Source organism: Myiozetetes cayanensis, unplaced genomic scaffold (assembly GCF_022539395.1).
Source record: "Myiozetetes cayanensis isolate MyiCay16 unplaced genomic scaffold, myiCay2020 scf4, whole genome shotgun sequence".
Classification (NCBI taxonomy): Eukaryota; Metazoa; Chordata; class Aves; order Passeriformes; family Tyrannidae; genus Myiozetetes; species Myiozetetes cayanensis.
In genome coordinates, this window is record NW_026087631.1 from 8,497,440 (window position 1) to 8,518,695 (window position 21,256).

General features: G+C 40.0%; 1 protein-coding gene across 1 annotated transcript in view; it reads left to right on the top strand.

Annotated features, from left to right (window-relative positions):
* NCBP1 (nuclear cap binding protein subunit 1) overlaps positions 1–21,256 on the top strand; it is a 33,884-nt gene that overhangs the window by 1,849 nt on the left and 10,779 nt on the right. The window contains exons 4-18 of the mRNA XM_050330003.1: positions 659–815; positions 1,876–1,983; positions 2,441–2,562; positions 3,078–3,147; positions 4,669–4,884; positions 5,794–5,891; positions 7,179–7,242; positions 10,756–10,866; positions 12,068–12,132; positions 12,891–12,953; positions 14,586–14,660; positions 15,716–15,819; positions 16,669–16,791; positions 18,024–18,126; positions 19,492–19,585. Of these exons, the coding sequence (XP_050185960.1) occupies positions 659–815; positions 1,876–1,983; positions 2,441–2,562; positions 3,078–3,147; positions 4,669–4,884; positions 5,794–5,891; positions 7,179–7,242; positions 10,756–10,866; positions 12,068–12,132; positions 12,891–12,953; positions 14,586–14,660; positions 15,716–15,819; positions 16,669–16,791; positions 18,024–18,126; positions 19,492–19,585 (1,573 nt within the window). The remainder of the gene's footprint in view (positions 1–658; positions 816–1,875; positions 1,984–2,440; positions 2,563–3,077; positions 3,148–4,668; positions 4,885–5,793; positions 5,892–7,178; positions 7,243–10,755; positions 10,867–12,067; positions 12,133–12,890; positions 12,954–14,585; positions 14,661–15,715; positions 15,820–16,668; positions 16,792–18,023; positions 18,127–19,491; positions 19,586–21,256) is intronic.

Below are 21,256 nucleotides of genomic sequence, written 5' to 3' on the forward strand. Positions count from 1 at the left end.
AGCAGAGGTGCTCTTTGTCAGGGTCACTGAGTGGTGTCTGAGGGAGGGGTTGTGAAGTGCCTAAGGTAGCAGTTAAGACAAATACAAAAGAAGGGTGCGGGGGAGACTGTAGCCTACACTAAAGTATCTGGTTTTGCAGATACTATAAATCTATTTTTGTACCAATACTTGTTAGTAAAAGGCAGATAGTGCCTTTTTTTTTTTTTTTAGCTGTAGCAATGAGACACTTCTGAAAGTACAGGGTTAGCTTTCATGCATATGAAAATGGTTGAGGAGAATTAATTCTTTATGGTAGGGCCTGGCTTTCCCTGTGCTGCATAATAACATTATTTCTAAATTGTGAACTTAAAGCAGCTTCTTACATCCTTACATAAATTCCATCACATGTATTATTTGTCCAACCCTCTGGAATATTCAGCAATTAGATATAAATAAAAAGCATATACCTTAATTGTACTTGAAAATGGCACGTGCCTTTCTAAGGGGCTATGGTTGAAACAAAAAATATTGTCTGTAAGATGCTAACTGTGGGATAAAACTGTAAGATCCCGCTAGCAATCTTATTTCCTCGTGAGTCAAGAGAAGCAGGTTCTAAGGTGCAATGCAATTGGCACGTGATGAATAAATGACTAACTGAGTGTTTCTTTTTCTGTGCCAGCGCACGTCTGTTACCAGAAAAGCTTACTGTTTACACCACTCTGGTTGGGTTGCTGAATGCCAGGAACTACAATTTTGGTGGAGAATTCGTAGAAGCCATGATTCGTCAGCTTAAAGAATGTCTGAAAGTCAATATGTATAACGAAGCTGTGCACTTAGTAAGTGGAGTTCTGTCTATTTGTTTTACATTTCTCTTTGTCCTTTTCGTCTCCTTCTATACCTTTTTGTCCCAGAAGAGCTGGGCCGTGCAGTGTATGTTACAGTCAGTAACTGTAAATACTCCAAGAGGAAATGTGTGTTACGTGAGAACTATTTCCTTCCTCAAGGGAGAGGGATCATATTACAGTTGCAAAATTTACTTTCAACTGTATATTTTTTCCAGTGAAAAATTAAATTTGTGGTAAAGAGGTGCTTCTCCCCACCTGTTCTATAGTCAAATGTAAAAGATGAATGAGAGTCGTTGTGCTTCTGTTATGTTCCGAGGTATACAACTATCTTGTGGTTCTCTTGGAAAAATACTGAAAAGAAAATGAACAATCTGGTTCTTAAAAGCTGTTTTGGATGGCTGTTTTCATTCTGCTTATGGGGGATGAAGATAAAACAGGCAGTTTTAAGTGCTACCTGTCTTTGAAACCACTGGCCCTGTTCTTGCTGCTTATAGATTTTGTCTGCTAAAAGGTATTGGAACTTCAGCAGTGTTTGATTTAGAAGCCCACTGCCAAGTTCCCAGCTGCTTCTGAACCCAACTGGTGAAAATAAAGGTTCTAGTCAAGAGACTGCTGTTCAACCGTGGGACAATTTTCTAATAGGACTTAATTGCTGAATTTCTGTTATTTAGTGGTCTGGTACTGTATAGCTGTATACTGTATACTGTATAGGTAGAAGTATAAGGGTCTTCGTCTGTGGAATCAGGTTGCATGTCTTAGAATGCATACTGGTATTTCCCATCACTCCTTTATTAGGAATATTATCCTTTCAGTGTTGTGGAAGTGGAACAGATAACAGACATTGTAGTGAACAATCTGTTAGGCAGCACTTACGATACTTGTTTTCTTGCTTTGAAAGGTGGGTCTGTACAGTATTTCAGTCTTGGTGGTCCTCAGTGGGTATTATACTTTTATTGATTTTTTTTTAAATCATTTCAGTAAAGTTTGTTTGTTCTTGTGCAACCAGTGTATAAAGTATTAATTTTAAACATTTTTTCTCTCTTTTTTTTAGGTTCGTTTTCTGTCTGATCTTGTGAATTGTCATGTAATAGCTGCACCTTCAATGGTAGCTATGTTTGAGAACTTCGTGAGTGTGACACAGGAGGAGGATGTACCCCAAGTAAGCAAAAGATCTGTGGGCTCCCTAGGGCTGTTTTCACAGTCTGTCTGGACTGATCCTCCTTTTACTTATGCTTAGAACAGGATGGTTTTAGAGACAGCAAACTGAATTCCTGAGCATTAGTAAAAGGAGCCTGTGGCAATTGGGAAATAGATCATACAGTAAGAAAGTGTGGTCCTTTATAGTGAAGTGGCCAAAGTGAATTTATTTTACCTTACTTTGGCAGCTGGCTTTTCTCCTGTACTGATAATCTGCAGAAGGACTTTGAAAGTGATACCGTTTTTCAGGTCTGTTTATCACAGTTCAAGCGAAAAATTAGATGTCTCAATCTGCAAATGCTGGTCTTTGTGTCCCGCCAAAACAGTGTGCTGATGTTTCAAATTTAAATGTTATGTGTGTACAAAATCTGTTGAAGCTCACTTGTATACTTAGATTTTGGTATGTTACCTTCTTGTAGGTGCGATGTGACTGGTATATTTTTGCATTTCTGTCATCTTTGCCTTGGGTTGGAAAGGAGTTATATGAGAAAAAGGACGCTGAAATGGATCGTCTCTTGTCTCAGACAGAAAGTTATTTGAAGTAAGTTGTAACCCAGTTAGAAACACTCTTAGTGGTATCTGTTTAAGTATATTAGTAAATAAGAATTAATAGCTTTGATTATTAATGCTCACTTAAAAGTATTCTAAAGCCTTAGGTCCAAACTGCCCTGTGAGGGGGAACAAGAGCCCTGAAAATACATTAGGTGGAAAGATTTTTGAATTTGAAAAGCTTTATTGTCATGTCTAATTCTAGAGTATGTTCTAGGTCATGTTCTGCTCTTGCTGGAGCAGCTGGAGTTGTAAGTGTGGTATGAACACTGAACAGTTGCTGCAGTAGTGCTAACAAGCGTCACTGCATTCTGTCTGGGTGCTTCAAGTTCATGTTGTTGTCAAAATGTACTAATAGAGAGATTTTAAGTAATCAGAAACCTCTTTTTTATATACTGTAGACTTCATCAGCTGAAAAGAACAAATAGCAGTACACCCACAAGAAAAAACAAAATTGCTGCCCTAAATTAGTCCATTAAAGTCAAGTTTTCTTTCCTGTTTAAACAGACGCCGCCAGAAGATTCATGTGCCCATGCTGCAGGTGTGGACGGCTGATAAACCACATCCACAAGAAGAGGTGATTGGACTTTACATGCATTCTTTCAGAAAGTCAAAAATAGTTTTGTGCAAAGGTGTTCTTTTATCGCAAAATTAAAAGGCACCTCTAAAAGCATGAATGCTTTGAGCTGTCTGCTGTTTGACAGTAATTCCAATAAGTTGTGTGGGGGGAATTCTTTTCCAAGTATTGGTCCAAAATATGAGCTTGTATGGAGTAAGAAGTGTTTTGTTGTGTGCTGACAGGCCTCTGAAAAATATTACAAAGTGAGGAATGGCTGTAGATTGTAGTGTTTTTTTGGAACTGCAGGTTGCAGGACTTCATCTTAAAAGACTTTTTGTGTAAAACAGAATGTAATTCCTCACTTATCCCCAAATGTTTTCTGTCTGTGAGAAAGAACCCTCTGTAGTGACTTTGCTTTCTCCACCTTAGGAAGTGCTAAAGAAATATGTAGAAACTGTGGGCAGCAGTTACCATGCCATCTTTCACAATCGAGCCAAAAATATGGAGAGGAGAGGTGGCATCTGGCTGGCTTAGGGTGGGATTTGCCTTTCTGGATATTCCTGAAGATGCTTCTTTCCCCTGACTTTCAGGACAAATGTTGGGATGGGGTATCTAAATTGATTTTCTGGGATATTTTGGAGCATGGCCCTCTTAGATTGTGCTCACTGTTCTGATTAAATCACAGCCTTAATAATTATCTTGTTAATCCTAATTTGGAGGAGTAGGCTTTCTGATTATGATTGATTTGTCTATATGAGTATTCTGCCTGCCCAGTATCTGGATTTTCTCATTTAGTTCAGTAGAGAGATTAGCTGACTGCATTTGATACCATGTGTTACCCAGAGTACTTGCAGACATGACTGTTCACTTCAAGTGCTGGTTGTTACCAGTTTTGTAATGCTCACATTTTGTAGTGTGATGATTTCAGTAAATGCAAAGCACCTCCGTGTAGAAGTTATAATTTGAAACTTGCGTTCAGTAGGGCCACAGGCCTCCAGAGTTCCTGGAGTAACTAAACAAAGCAAGATTATTTATTGCCAGTTGCACAGATGTCTGTGCTATCTCTGTGAGAATGCTGGGACTCAAAACTGTGTTGAAAACCAAGGCAAAGGTATTTAATATTTGATAGTATTTTATATGTATTGAATAGCTGGTAGTTTTGATTGCTCTAGGACCAGCATGGTAGTCCAATAGAATGTATTTCTGATTTTAATGTTGATATGTCTGTTTTAATACCACCAAAGAGCAGTGACATGACGTTTGCTGCTGTAGCTCCACGAGACTCCCGAGCTGCTTGTTGGTGTTCAAAAAACTTAAAGGGGTTAAATTTTACTAAGCACAATATTGTGTGGAATTAGGAGCGGCTCTTGTATTTAGAGTTCTTAAATTATTTGTTAGTTTACTGAAGCAGCAGTTTAAGAAACTGTTTTTTTCGGGGTGGAGCATGGAGTTTAAGGAATACATTTCAGATAGCTCAGGGAACTGCCATTTTTGTTGCGAGATTCGGCGCATCTGACGTTTCTCACCCTTTTCCTTCAGTATTTAGACTGCCTTTGGTCTCAGATTCAGAAGCTGAAAAAAGACCGTTGGCAGGAGCGACACATTCTGAGGCCCTACTTGGCTTTTGACAGCGTTCTTTGTGAAGCTCTGCAACACAATCTGCCTCCGTTCACCCCTCCACCTCATACTGAAGATTCAGTGTACCCGATGCCAAGGGTTATTTTTAGGATGTTTGACTACACAGATGACCCTGAGGTATGTGATTGCTGTGGAAGATGGCGAGCGGATTTCACAGTTAGGTTGCTGGGGTGATAGTGGTCAAAATGTGATGTCTCCTCTCCCAGGACAGTGAGTGGTTTGAGGACAGTTTTGCTTTGGTACTTCTGCAGAAACGAACTAAGTTACCAAGTTACTGTAAAAGCTGAGTTTGTGGTGAGGAGAATTTAGATGTTGCGATGCTTAGAATGACAATGTTGACTGAATTCTCTAATGTCTCTAGTAAAACTACGTTCGCAGGGTTAGACTTCACTCCCAAAAGGTTGGTGACTGGAGTCTTTCTCCAGGCTAGGTATTTATTGCAGTGTTTATTGTCTGTTAAAATTTGTTGATGCGTATTGTGGAACAAAGGAGTGCAGGAAAAGAATATGTACTGCTTTCCCCAAATGCTTTTATACCTCCATTTCCTTTTAAGTCAGCTGCCTTTTACCTTCATTTGTTGTGTTTTTTTTTTTTGCAATGAACAAGAAAGAATACACATGAGTATGTATTCTTCTACTCTGTGGCTTTATTCCTTTATCATATTCTAGCTCAACTGTTGATTTTCTTTCCAGGCTGCATAGTGGTAGCCTGCCCAATGACTCCACAAAGCAAAGGAAGAAGCAGATGCTCTATGAACTTAAAATGATGTTCTCTAATTTTGTTCCTATTTCTTCTTGTAATAAGTCCTAACATACATTTTGTTTTAAACGTGAGTCTGAGGTTTGCGTGGAACTGTGTGACATCACCTCTTCAGTCCTGAAGGCTAAAGGGCAGCTGAGACCTCACTGAGTTTCTGTGGAAGTTGGACCACTTTTTTTCACCTGTAAATGTATCTAGGGTAGCTTGCTGCCTGTTGTACCACGGCATTAGCAGTGATCTTCATGAGTCTTCACTCTTTCTTTCTAGGGTCCTGTCATGCCTGGCAGCCACTCCGTTGAACGATTTGTAATAGAAGAGAACCTCCACTGCATCATCAAATCCCACTGGAAGGAGAGAAAGACTTGGTAGGAGGAGCTGAGCACTAGGGGGCCTGGCACTTTTTAAATGCTGCCATGGCTTTGGTGCCAGTAGGGATGTGTAGAGTCCTGCAGTGGTTAGGAGAGAGTTTGGGACCAAATGTTTCCTGAAGCACTTGGTGAAAGCTAATTTACTACATTTAGCTCTATTAAAACTGCTGCCTGGGATACTGTGTGCTGTAATACCGAGATAACAGAGTCTGTATGATCCAGGGGGACAGTGGATTCTGGGAAGGGAATCCCTTGATAATACAGAACATGCGGTAAAAAGTATGCAGACACACCTTATTCTTCACAAGAGCGCTGTGGGGAGTGTGACTGTTTTGTGCTTCCCAGAGTATTGAGGGGGCTGATTTGCTGGGTGGGGCAGTGAGCCTTGAGCTTGTTCATCTGCAGCTGACAGTGCCTTGGTGTTTATGGAACAGCTCTGTGTTGGGCTTCCTGTGGGAATTACATGGCAGAGATAATTGAGCTCTGGGGAGCCATTGCTGGGCCAGTAGATTTCGTTAGTTTCAGTTCAGCTGTGCAGTCCACTCAATTCAGGATGCAGTCAGGGCACTTTCCTTCATTTCTGCCTGGGCAATGTTTGATGTGGGTAATTGATAACCGAGGTGGTTTGCTGCAGGTGTCAGGCTTCTGTATGAAAACTACCAAACTGTATATAGTACTCAAAAAAATGGGCAGAAATGTTGGGTTTGGGGATGGCATGTGATAAAGTTTTTTTGTTGCAGCTGTTTGATTCAGCAGAAACTAGAAATTCGGTGTTGTTGCAGTTACTGGGGTAGTCTTTGTAATTATCAGAGGACAGTAAAAGACTAAGACTACCAGAGAAGTTAGTTGTTTGCTTTGCACTAATGATAGGTGGTAACGACCTGATTAAAAGATGAAGCATTTGAAACATGAGTTTCTTACATAACCCATTAGCTTAATTGTGCTTTCAAGTCATTCTGAACTATAATTGTTAGGGGTAGTTCTTCTTTCCATTTTTGGCGGGTTTATGCCAGAATTGCATATCACAGTGACTTTTTAAAGCAAAGCAATGTAACCACTACATACAGTTGTTACAGATCGTAGTTTAGACAATGCTACTTTGTTCTTGTGCTGTCTTTTAAGTGCTTTGTGAATTAATGAACAAGCTTTAGAAGCATTATTGATGTGTTTGATGCTGGTTTTGTGGAAACTCTTGCATAGAATTAAGCATTATCTGTAATTCTGTTACTTGGTCTTTACATCACATTTGCTATGTCATGTTTGAATGTATCTCTGGTTTTGCAGTGCTGCACAGCTGTTGAGCTATCCGGGAAATAACAAGATCCCCTTGAACTACCACATTGTAGAGGTATGGATTTTATAGATCTCCTCTTTGTAGCACCATTATTTCATGAGTAATATGTCCCAGTTAGTTCTGTTACAGATCCATTAAATTACAGGTTGATTTGGGAATCAACCAGAACCTCGTTGAATTGAAACAACATTTTATAAATGAGCGGGTTGTCTTGAGCTTTTGTTGTCATTTTAACATTGGAGCTCTGATCAAATACCAAAATTTCTTAATGAACTAGTAATCTGGGTTGTGGCATTTCTCAAACTTAAGATTATATATATGATGCTTCTAATGTATCACACAGCCTAAGAGATGGCTGCATTTGAGTCACTTTCAGTTTAGAACAAATTCGAGTGAAAATACAAGAGGAAGTGTGCACAAATTGAAATACAAAAAAACCTCCATTTAAACGTAAAAAAATTCTATTTTTAATTCAGAGGTGATTGAGCACTGGAAGAGTTTGCCCAGAGAATTTGTGGAGTCTGTACCCTTGGAAAGGTTCACAACGTAACAGGACACAGCCCTAAGCAACCTGCTCTAGGTGACTGCCTTATGCAGGGGGCTTTTGACTTGATCTCCAGTTAGACTCCTGCTATTCCGTAGGATTTTATGTTTGGATCTTTGTGCTGGTTTAAAGGCAAACCAGCAGGAGAAATTAATGCAACTCAAAAGAGATTATTAGTCAGAATTACAATTTAATAAAAATAATACAATAAACACAGTTATACAGATTAACAATTGGTTTTAACCCACAAAAATGCGAGTGATGGTCGCAGTCCGGTTGAGAGCAGTGGTCCTCCTCTGGATCCCACTAGAGGTACCAGAAGTCCCAAGAGCCCAAGATTGTATTCACTCATGTTCAGGCAGGAATGCCCAGCACCTCTCCCAGGGCTGGGAGTGCCACAAACGGTGATTGTGAGTTGTGGGTGGGAGGACAGGAACATCCTCTTATCTCACAGGCCTCTTAACACCCAGCTAACAGCCTGAGGGGTCAGGTGTGCTCTGGGCAGCTTCTGCAAATGGCCTATTGTTAACAGAGTCTGGGAAATGACATAGAAGGTTTAGAATACTCAGTTTGGGTTACACCCAGACAGTCCCTGCTGCTCTAACTAGGACAATCTTCTAAATTATTTTGTTCTACTAGCCCTCAAAAGAACTTGCAGTGAAATAGCAACGTGTTTCCTCTGGGGCATTCTCCATATTAGAGAATGCTAGGCAACTGTAATGTGTACCAGAAGAGCAGCATAGGTTTTCTTTTGCTGCCTTCTTTGAAAAGTTTTCAAGTTGTAGAACTGCATAAAACTGCATTCATTTTCATCAGAAGTTGAAAGGGATGAACAGATTTCAGTTACGGCAACTTGTCATAGAAAGGTTTTATGAAGAAGTAGCTGTAAGTAGGAATTTCAGAGCTAGTTTTGACAGGAAATAATGTTATGTAGAAGATTTATCTTCATAAAAGTGGGATTGAGAATTCCTTTTGCACCAAAATGCCAGATATTTTGATTTCTGTAAAGTTACATGGGGTTTGGTCACCTTGTTCTTCTTGCACTTTGAATTCAGAATGGAGGAATATTAAAATGAGGAGTAGTTCTCTGCCCTAACGCTGAAGTATATTCAGTGATTTTACCTTCAGTATCTTGAGGTGCTGTAAAAAGTGATGAAAAGAAGTGCAAAATTAGAGTACAGATTCTTTGACTAACACTAATAATTTCCTTTTTTCTTGCAATTTTGAGTTACTTTAGGATATTCACTTTATTATTTGTCTGACTGCTCACTTTTAATGAAGATTCAGAGTTTGTAAGGCTTAGCATAGGTTTTTTTTTCTGTGCTTCTGTTCATTCTGCTTTACTGCTGCTTCCTTGTAAAGTCTGTCTGATGATCTCCCTCACCAGCAGTCATGTTGGTTATATGTTGCTTTCAACAGTAGTTTAATCTGTGAAATTTCACTGACTTTTTCAGTAAGTCACAGAACTGTAGAAATAATGTGGTCTAACAAATAAAGGAAAATGTTATTTGAAGTTCAGAACTTCAGTAACAGGCAGAAGTAAATGGAACCTGGAAGGAGTTGTCAGTACCTTCCCAAGTGTCCCAAAATGCTTTTGGGGACCCCCTTGGGCACAGGATGTTCCCTGCTGCCTGGAACCCGTGTGAAACACTGAAGTGTGACACCTTTCTCTCAGTAGCTTCTTCCAGACACACCTATAGGTATTTCTGGTAGCTCTTCACAGGGGATGTCTGGGCAGCCTCATTGGCTTGTTGTACTGCTGTGTATTGTTGTGCTCCCACAGTTTCTGGTACACAGTTGAGACATTCAGGGCATCAGTGTCCTGATCATTTTTGTAGCCTTGAACTCTTCACAAAGTATGTGACGACAGTTTGAAATACTTGAACTGAGTACTTGGTAACGAACATGTGATGAGTATCAGAAACACAGCTTTATGCAGTATCCCAAACAGAAAGCAACTCATCATCCAGTTGTTATTTCCTGTCTTGAGAAGTGGAGCCATTTTCTAACCTAACAAAGTTGTCCCTACGTTTTTGTCACATCTATCTTAACGGTATTCTAAATTATTCTGACACAGAAGGTTCCCCAGCATCTTACGGTCTCTTTCTGCTGTCAAGTCCTTCCTTAGAATAAACAAGTTCTAGTCAGTGTGTTTTCATGTGCTGTTTTTGGAGTCTATAAATGGAGGTTGATTTCTTAAACAAGATTTTTCTGAAGCTTACTTCTTTAAGCTTTATTCAGAAGTTTAAAGAGGGAACTGATCAACCATAATGAATCAAAGATTCCCGATTCCTTTGATGTTGTTTAGATTTAGTTGAGAATGGAATGCGAAGGAAACAGAAACGCAGAGGTGGATGTTGTACAGAGATGGTTTTATTGTTAGAGGCAAACTTTAAAATAAAAGCACAAATGCTGACTGCAGGATTATTTTCAGTTTTCTTGGAAGGACCTTCTGCCAAGAAGTATTGGGCATATGTTTTTGTTGTATGAAATGCTCTTTGGAATTTGCAGTTTAAATTTGGGGCTTTATTTATATGAGGTTTTGCATAGGAGAAAAGAGGACATGATGTAAAAGAGATGTCATTTTAATGCAAATAGTCTTTCATACTAAATGCTTAGGCTTCCTTTCGTATAATTGATATTTATATTTACTATTAAACAGGATCAAATTATTTCTGTGTTTCTCAGATGATGTGGTATCACTGCAATAGGTCATATTGTAACTATTCCCATTTCTACAGTTGCGTGCTACATCTCTTAGGCATAGTAGATGTATAAGGCTGGTGTTGTATTAGTATGAAATGGTAAGGGCAGTTAGAGTGGGCCTTATTAGTACAGTGTAGGGTTACCACTACCTTTTATATGGTTCTCTCTCTTTTTCCTGGAACATGCATTTGACAGAACAATATGGGTCTTTTGGGATAGATAGTTATTTAAGACTGATGGCCTGCACTATTGTGAAGCTAAGAGTCATGCAGGCCACGTTTGACTGTGCTCTGATTCTGTGATTTCCTCTCCTACAGGTAATATTTGCAGAATTGTTTCAGCTTCCATCCCCACCGCACATTGAAGTCATGTACACAACGCTCCTGATTGAACTGTGCAAACTTCAGCCTGGATCTTTACCACAAGTTGTATCCTTTCTGTGCTGCTGAAGAGCATTTATGAAATGTTTGTTCTGTAGCTGATGGGATAGCAGTAAATAATGGCAGTAATAGTATTTTGCAGCAGCTGCATGAAACTTTGCCTGCAACATGTGCATGATAGAATAACAGAGCCCACTTTGCAGAGATCTAGATTTGCCAAGTAGGCAAGACTCTTCAGCATTCTGGGCAGTGTTCTCATACTTCCTCTAACCTTCCCAGGAAATGCTGTCTTGGTAAAAGGGTAAAATACAATACTTCTCTCTGTCACTGCAGGCTGTTTAGGTTTGGACAGCGTGTAGCATGGTCAGTAGACACATTAAAGCCTGAGAAGGAAAGGAAGGGACAAACTTGATATTTTGTTCTAACAACTGTGTGAGTGCTCCTGCTCTTTTTTTTAGCAGGTGATTTAAAAGAACCTGCTTGAGTTCCCACTTGGTGCTCACACTGGAGCATTCAGGAGGTTAATATAATCATCTGTTGAGCTCCAGACAGACAGGGTGGCTAAATGCTGAGAAGAAATGGTGAGGCATGGCTTCCAGCTAACTCTGACCATCACACTATATCCTCCTAGGTCATTGGTTTAGATGAAGCTAGAGACTGAGAACGGATGACGATCAAAAATGTCTGTCCACTGGTATTTTCATGCCAAAACTTTCATTCTACTTCATGATACCACCTACTGTCTGAAAATCACATCATCTCAATGAGTAGCCAAGTCTCTTCCTAGAACTTGGTGTATGAAGTTTTTTATTTTAATAGGGACACTGTAAGAAGGATAAAGGCCTTGCTGGGTAGAGTCAGTGCACTGACTCTTTTTCAAGCCTTCAGTGGTGAGTGTGGGTAAGCAGCAGCCTGTGAAGCCAGACTGTGGGTGAGATTACAGAAGTACTCCATGAGGAGGTTGCTGTCTATTCATGTCAGTGCAGTTTTGCTTATTGCATGATGTGAATTCTGTCCTTCTGTGGAGGAAGCCAACAGTCTTGTTGCAATGATGGAAGAAAAATAGGCTGGGATTAAAGGATGGAACTCACAATATTCTTTTTTTTTTCCACTGTGGATTTAACTCACTCTGGAGTAGACTCAGGAAGCTTTCAGTGCAAAAGGTTGATGACATTCTATTAAAAACCTTTAAGGAATAACATCTGACTTATCTAGTGCTTTTCTGTAAACCTTAATAAGAAACTTTAAGCTTGCACAAGCCACGGAAATGCTCTACATGCGCTTGGATACCATGAATACAACGTGTGTGGACAGGTAAGTGCGTTTTGGAGATAACAGAAAACATTCCTCAGTGTCCAGTGCAGAGGAAAAAGTGAAGAGGCTGTAGTCAGAACAGTTAGAACTGCATGATGCTATTCAGAATGTTCTGTGGCCTCTAGCTTAGAACAGTCTAAAGAAAAGGTGGAGGATTGGCAGCTTGCCTCCCTTTGGCTGGGGCACTCTCCTGGAGGTCTGCCTGTCAACACAGGACAGTGCAGATGGGTGACAGGTTTTACTGTGTCCAGAGCTGTCCATAGTTGTATGTACTGTCACTTACCAGGTATAACAGCACTCTGTTACCTGGTACTGTGCCTGCTCCCTAGTGGTCTGGGGGGCCACTTGGAAGTGGAGTTAATGGGGTATGTGCCACCGAAAGGAGGAGAATGGTGGTGATTTTGCCCTTTCAGTGATGTCTGCACTGTGTAGGAAGGCAGTTATTGACTAATCAAAAATGTGAAAGTTGCATATTCACAGTAAGTTTACATTTTAATTGTTAGTTTAATACGTCATCTCTTTATATGAAATGACAGAACATGACAAGCTGTCTGTTTTCCCATAAAAGCTTCTTTATGACTTTCCAAACTCAAGTCTTTTGTATCTGTCGACAGAAATGCCTGTTTAATGCAGTAACTGCTTAAAAAAATACAGGATTACCTTTGAAAACTTAGAATGCATTTATAAGAAAAGCTTAACTGGAAGTTTTCCTGCACTTCTATGACATTTAATGGACCTTTCTTTTTCTTTTAATAAAGATTTATTAACTGGTTTTCTCACCACTTGAGCAACTTTCAGTTCCGTTGGAGCTGGGAAGATTGGTAAGTTCCTCTGCTTTTGATTCAAACCTGATATTGCAGATGGCAGTGAGCTGTCTGTGCACACCTGCAGTTACAAAAAGACATGCTTCACCGTGGGCATGGAAATAAATAGAGTGGGGGCTATATCCCTGGAAAATATTCAGCATTCACAGAAATGGAGGGAACTGACCATTAGTATGCGAAAAGCTGAGAAGGGAGATATAGGAGAGGTAGGGAGAGAGAGAGGAAAATGTTCTGGAAGTGTATGTTATTTGGCATCTTCCACTGGGTGAATTCTGTATAGAACTGTGAAAGTATTGTGCTGCAAAATGAATGCAATTTTTATGTGGTGCTCTTCCATTTCACTAAAATCTCTGGTAGCAAATTAAGCCTTTGTGGGAACGAAGTGACTGGTAAGTTTTTCTCCTTTTGATTCAAACCTGATACTGGAAAACCCTTAAAATTTCGAACTTACCTGGGAAGAATAAGGGCATAGTGGCCCTGTTAATTGTTTTCCTCTAGCTCTTTAGAGATTGTTCTTAATCTGTTCATCAGCCCTCAGTGGTAGATTATCTTGATAATCTCTTTAGTCCCTAGTGAACATGTGATAAATCTCAAGCCAGTATAAGTATTTCTTCAAGAGGGAAGCAGAAATGTGATTTCTTTAATGTGTCCTGGACATTAAAGTTGTTATCACATTTTTCAAAATGACTCCCTGATTTTCTTTTTAATGGGTTGTGCTGACTGTATCCTGTATTCATTCTGCAATTTTTCTCTGTGTCCTACCTGAAACCTTTCATTATAAGCGTTGTCCTTGAGACCTTGTGGTCTATTTCCCACCTGCCAAATCCTAGTGCCTGAAGTTCCATCAGAGCTTACCCTGCCACCCATTCTTGCCATGCCATGTTTTGAACTTGCATCTCTAGCAGGAGCTCCCTGGACACCATCAACGTCTATCCACAGGTTCCCTGAGCTTTCTATTCCAGGCACCCATGTAGCAAGGGAGATGAGCTTGAGATTAAGTTCTCTCTAGAGTAGCTTCCACAGCCTGCTACTGTGCATGCTTTCTGTAGGTGATGTGCCCAAGAATCCATGTGGAGAGGGGTGCAGCCCTTCTTCTGATAGAGTTTTGTGGCTTTTCTTATGTTTCTCGTGTTGTCCTTATGTGGAGTTAAGTGTTTGATGGCTGTCCTGTTATTGCATCCATGTTGACTGACCATGCAGCTGTATTCAAAGATCTGTCTTTCACAGATCTTGCACATGACTGTATTTGGGGCTTTTCTTTATCTGAATGCGTTTGAAATTAGCCAGAAGTTTAAAAATTCCAGTGAGGGAGGAAAAGACCATGAAATCACACAAGATTGCTTTACTAAGGAAAGGGAAAACCAGCTAACCATAGCCACAAATTGTTTTTAATCTGCTAGGGGAAGGGATGTTACTTGAAAATGTATCACAGAGAGATGAGATTCCAAGAATGCTAATTGCCAGTAAGGAAGTAGTGATTAACTTATCTCAGTGGCTTAAAATTGCTTAAATGTCAAATGCTCCACTTGTCTTTAGACTGTTGTTGTTTTGTACCTATTAGACCAAGCCAAAAAGAGACTATAGCACAAACTGTTTTAATAAAAGCCTTCCCTTTCTGTCCTTTCATAGGTCAGATTGTCTTACTCAGGATCTTGAAAAACCCAAACCTAAATTTGTGAGAGAGGTTTTGGAAAAGTGCATGCGGTAAGTAAGATCTTTTGATAGTTGCATTCAAGGCAAAGTTTCATCTGGATACTGTAAGAGTGCTTTTAACTTGACTATGGTCTTGCAGTTCATTTTCAGTTAAGAGATGACTCTGTTGTTTGTGTGATTTTTAGTCTGGTTTACCTGCTGTAGGACACTAGAGAGAGGGAGAAACAAGTAGTGCAGATAGATGGTAGTGAGCTGTCTATGCACTCCTGTAGTTAAAAAAAGACATGCTTCACCATAGGCATGGAAAGAAATAAAGAGTTTGGGCTGTATTCCTGGAAAGTATTCAGTATTCACAGAAAGAGAGGGAACTGACCATTAAATATGCAAAATGAGAATCTAGTCTTGGTTCTTCTAGGTGCCTCTGGTGTTCATTTGCCTGAAACAAACAAACAATCATGCAAACAAACAAAATCTCCAAACCCAACAACTATACCACATAATCAGTGTCTGGGCGTAAAATTGTTGAGATAGGAGGATATAAGAGAGAGAAAGAGCAAAATGTTCTGAAAGCGTATGTTATTCAGCATCCTACATGAAAACATTAGTCTGGTTTTGGATGAATTCTGTATAGGAAACGTGAAGGCAGTGTGCTGCAAAATGAATGCAGTTTTTCTGTTGTGCTCTTCCATTTCACTAAAAACTCTGCTGGCAAATTAAGCCTTTGTGGGACTTAAATGAAGCTGGAAAGTAAAATGAAGACATCCAGTTTAATATTTTTCTACTTTTGAGTCCCACCATCTTACTAGTTTTCTGCAGTGCATCTTAAGCTGTTACATAAAACTTCTTACCAGGCAGCCTTTTCACAAGGCAAATTAATTGTATGAACATGAAACTCAAGCATCATGGAGTTCAAATGGAAGGCATCTACTAGTAAGTTTGGTTTACTTAGCTTGTACTATCCAGCAGAAACTACCATTCTGTTGTATAAACATCCTGATTCTTGTTCTGTGGAAGTACGGGAAAATGATTATACAGCAGTCACAGTAAAATTAGCCATGGTATTATTCTCATTTTAATCTTGCTGCTATGAAACTTGTTATTTGCAGACTCTCCTACCATCAGCGAATAATAGACATTGTTCCTGCAAGTTTTTCTGTCCTCAGTCCTGCTAATCCAGTATGCATTTACAAATATGGAGATGAAAGTAATAGTAAGTATTAAATATGGTCAAGTAAATATACTATTGTCGAGTGTTTACTGGTCAAGTTGAAGTGTTTCAGAGCAAGGGAGCACACTAGATTGACCCTAATGTCAGTTGTCTTCATTAAGAGGAACATAGCTGAAATAAATATGCATGATTTTCATATGGGTGAATGTGCTTCACATGGGCAATTAATATATATTAAGCCTGGATCACTGTAATAAAATCCTCTCTGCTGCTTATGAAGAAAAGAAAATCCAGATATGGGCAATTACTGTTGCTGAGGTGGTTGTGGTGTTGTGCAGTGTTATTTGCCAGAAGTCTAAAATTGGATAATTCATCCATTTTCCCTCTTTGACCACAATGCTATGCCAAAGGCAGCATATGAAGTGATACTGAGAGTTTATTTTTTGAACTTCGTGAAACAGTAGAATATTTTACCAGTAAATTTGATTTAATGAAGCACCCAGAGGGAGCAGACAGCATGAATATTGAGAGATGCCTTATTATTCCTTTTATTACTGGGTGTAAATACAAACCTAAGCATAAAAGTGTCATCATCACAGATACTGTGGGGGAAAATGAGGAAGTATTGTATTTCTGCAAAAAGTGGTGGAAACTGAAGTAGAGCTTTTAGCCAGGAAAGTGGTCACCTGACCTCAGCTCTGAAGGTTCTACTCAAAGTTTTGAATTTTAAGTGAAGACCAGAAACCTTGTTGAGTGATTTTATGGAATATTGATGTGGACAATGATATTGGAAACAGTTAGTTTTAGGTGTAGCTGGGAAGTGTACTGGTTTCTCTGAGAGGCAAACTGATGTTGCCTTGACATATTTTTGACCTCTTTGTTTTTGTTCAGGGTCTCTTCCTGGATATACTGTGGCACTCTGTTTGACAATTGCCATTAAAAACAAGGCCAGCAATGATGAAATCTTCAGCATTTTAAAAGATGTGCCTAATCCCAACCAGGATGATGATGATGGTAAGATGTATTCTGTTAGGCTCTGGCAGGCTGTAATTTATCCTGTGCATGGATTGATCTGCCATGCTTTGGAGCTGTGAGTGTGGTGGTTAATAGAACTGTGTGCTTTTCCTTCTAGTAGCTGGTTTCAGTTTATCAGTGAATAGAAATAATACACCATTGTTAGGGTTTTTTGTAAATATCTTACATGCTAAGTCAGGCCTCTTTTTTCTAACCTAACAGAAGTAACCTGGTGCTTGGGGTGTGTTTTCTTGTGAGTACTGACAGAATGAAAGATTTTAACATTCCCTTTGCCTCCCAGCAGCAGAGAGCAGTTCGTGCTGTCATCCTCACCCCTGAAATTCAGTACTTCTGCCCTCAGAGCATCCCTCCCCTCAGTGCAGTCCCACAACAGATAAGACAGCCAGCCTGCCGCTGTCATCTTCCACAGATAAAAACTCACAAGAGGACTCCGCTCACGTTCTCCTTAGCTTTGCAGCCACAGGCAGCACTGATTCCTAAACCCTGCATATTTTATGGAATGAGGGGTGTGAGAGAATTAGAAGTGATCTAAACAATGGGGACTACTTCATTGTTTCTTTAGTATTTGCAAGCGTTCTGTCATGCAGGCAGAGAGCAGCAACCATCTGGTGGGGGTTTTTTTGCCCTGGGGTCCACTGTCATGTTTCCTGATTTGCTTTGGGCATTACCCACTAATTAGTGCTCTCCCTTCTGCCTGTCCTCAGCTGCAGGTAGCTGCAGGTCCAGGACAGGACTTGACACCATTCATCTTAGTACCTGTATTTGCTATACATGCTTGCTGGGCATTTCCATATCCCAAATAGTCAGCCTCTCTAGGTTAGTAACCCTTACTTTCCTGTCTCCTCATCCACGCTCCCTTCTTTATGGCCTTCCAGGCCTTCATCTTGATGCACAACTGCAGTTTCCTGTGCTGACTTTCTCTGCTGCAGTCCATCAGTACTGCTACATGTTGGTAGGGTGGCTGTGCCTCTGATGGCTTCTTCACTGACCTGGAATTCTTCCTGCACATTTTCTACGTGGTGAAATGGCAGCCTGAAAACCTGCACATTTTGGGTGACTCTTTACTAGCTACCTGCTCAGCCCTCCACAACCCTGTTGTTGGAACTCTTTTGTGAAATGAGCTAAAACCATAAGTTACCTGTACAGTTTTATTAGTAGCTTACATGCTCTACTTGGAGTGCTTATTAATTTCAACTTTAAATAACTTGCAGGTGAAGGATTTTCTTTCAACCCTCTGAAAATAGAAGTCTTTGTTCAGACTCTGCTCCATCTAGCTGCCAAGTCTTTCAGCCACTCCTTCAGTGCCCTGGCAAAGTAAGTGTAATGTGCATTATTTTGGGGCTTATGGAACTGTCAGTTTTGGGGCTTATGGAACTGTCAATTCTGACAGTGAAATGCATGATAAAAGAAAAGGGCTGCAAGCTCTAGCAGTGTTTTAGGTGCTCCACAATGCGATATGATTAGAACTAATGACACTGATTACTGAAATAATAATGGTAGTGTAAATCCTAGATTATATATATGTGAATGGAATTAGCAGAAATGTGTACATTACAGCTGTGTGATGTAAGTCAAACAAAAGAGACAGGTTTGGAAAATTACTCCACTTTACAATTATTTATTTGCTGATTATGGTGGGGAACAAGGGATTCTCCTTACATTTGAATGACTGGATGGCTGCCATCACCAATATCTTGGACTATGAATATGATCCTAGAACAGTTACTTATGTATAAAAAGCAAAGAAAAAGAAAACACGAAACTTCAAAACAATCTGCCGTAAACTCCTTCTGTCTATCTACCAAAGCAAAGTAAAATCCATCCTAAAATACTTTAGAGATCATCCCTCAAAGATATGCTGGAACTCATAAAGAATTTACTGCACCATTTTTAGCAAAATTAAATAAAATAACATTTTTAATCCTCTGTGTTTCGGAGTTGCTTTCAGGCCTTTTGTTACACGAAAGGTAGTCTCATGTGCATCTTAATGAGTTATTTTTGTGTCTGTCCCTAAAGATACATAAAGCTGTTCCAAAAGCATGCACTTGGGAGCTCTGCAGAAGCAGCGTTGATAGGAAGCTGCAGGTAGTAACCTGCAGTCAGGAGTGCAAGAGGCAGGGTGATGCAAGTGCTCAGACCCGTGGTATTTTCACTGCTGCACACCATCAGCAGCAACCATGAGATCAGAAAGAGCCTCTTACCCTTTATAGTTTCATTACAATAAGCGGGGCTGTGAGTGCTCTGTAGCAGTCGGCGTAACTGCTAAAATAGAGGCTTTTAGCAGCATTTCCTTCAAAAAGAGGCACTTAGGATAAGTGTCTAAAGTTATGGAAACACAAGTCAAGAGGAAGGTCTCAAAAGGCAGCAAATTTTGCTCCAGCTGTGTATAGGTAAGCACATGAAGCATGAAAGTGCCTCCTGCTTTTAAGAGTATGAGAAACATAGCCCCGCTTCAGGAAGTAGGTTCACCACTAAGATGTAAGTTACTTTTAGAGGGTGCCATGTCTTTGTAGTCTATTTTAGCTAAGGATGGTTGTGTTTTCCAGGGAACAGTTGTCCAAGAAGTGCAGCAGATAGTCACAAAATTTTATTTTGGCCAATCTAAACCACTTGCCTTGTATCTCATGCTCTTCTGACCTGATCCCAGCCCCTCCACTGACTACTTGTATCTGTTAAAAGGTTTCATGAAGTCTTCAAAACCCTTGCTGAAAGTGATGAGGGGAAACTCCATGTGCTGAGGGTTGTGTATGAGGTTTGGAAGAATCATCCACAGGTAAGAGGCTGGAACGTCAAGTATCTTTGTGTGTTTCAACTCACAGAGGTCGTATGTAAATAAAAAAAAATACAATTTGCTTTATATCCTGTAACTTGTCTGTTGTCATTTTAAGGAAAGTTCAGGAGGTTGTATTTAATGTTGTTACTAGTGTCTGAAATGAGGGCTGAACATAAAGTACATACCACCAATGATGCTGCTTCTTCCTCAGTGGTTCACTGTGAGAGGGCAAAGGCTTCATTATGACTCAGATTCATACTATGCTGTTTGTTGTACAAGAGAATAACTTTTGCCAAAAATCATGTTTTTGTTCAGAGTTGGAAAACAGCATAGATACGTAAATTGAAATAATATGTAGATCTCATATCAAAAGCAGGCCGCATTCCTAGAGATGTGGAAACCTAGAGTTTTTTAGAGCTGTGTTATTGTGTTTTTTTCATCAAGTGCTGGTGAAAGCCATCCAGTTATTACACAAAGCTCATGCTGGAGTCACTGTTGTGTGTGGGCAGGGTGAGTAGAGCTGCAGTAGTGGCTGTTTCAGAACAGATCAGTCTGACAGTGCTGTGATTATGTTCATTCTTGAGCCAGAGGAAATAACACCCTAAAAGACCTGCAAAAAAATGCCTCAGTTGTATAAACTGTTCGGTTTCTTCACAGCAGTTGCTTTCTCCCTCAGCTGTCATTTTTCTATAAATAGAAATAAATAAGGAACTCAGGCTGAATTTGCCTGCATTAGTTATTTCATGTCTTTTTTACTGGTGTGTTTGTGTTCCACTTCAGTGCTGGAAAGTGGACTGTACCTCGCAGCTGCACAGGCCAGGCTTTGAGAAGTCATGCCACTGAGAACCAGGGATAATCCTTGCATGTGCTACTGGACATGTGGTCCATTCCCTGGTGGAGATACCTGTGCAGGCTGCTACTTCTCTTAAAAATATGGAAAAAAGGGGATTTTTTTTTTTTTCATACATTGAAGTTACTACCCAGTTTAGTGACCTTGAATGTGTGACATTTACAGTCTGACCTACTTTTTACTGCCATTTAACTGGATCAGAAGAAATTGCATTACTGCAATCTAGTATCTGTATCTACTTCCTCTTCATTCCTTTGTATTGCATCGTGGCCAAACTGAGATGGAGGTTTCAAACCCAGGATAAATAGTCATGTTGGACTTTTATGAATAAATCAAGATCACTTTAAAAAATGTCAAGTATAAAGTAAGGCAGGTCTGCTGTTCTGCTTGACCACGGAAGTTAGATTTTCTGCTCTCGCAGTTCAGTATTTTGTTTCTGATCTAGCACTTTCCTTTTTTTTTTCATTCCTGAGTCCACAACCTCAGGAAGGAGGTTGTCACACAGAAGGAATGGCGCCTTGACAGCAGGCAGAGTCTGTTTTTAGGCTGCTCACCCTACTCCCGTGTCTATGGGAACGTCCTTTGAATTGGTTCAGACTACCAGCAGTACTCACAAGGCGTGTAGCACTGATGAGATCTGTGCTGCAGGTAGTGGTTTAGCAACAGGAATCCCTAGTCCCTGGACGTACAACCAAGGTTGTGGTGGTAACTTCATAAAGAGAAACTTTGACATTAAATATTTTCTCAAAATCCTAGATGTGTGTTTCTTGGAAGATCAGGCTAAGTAATCAGAAATTCTTCTTGGCAATGCAGAAAGACAA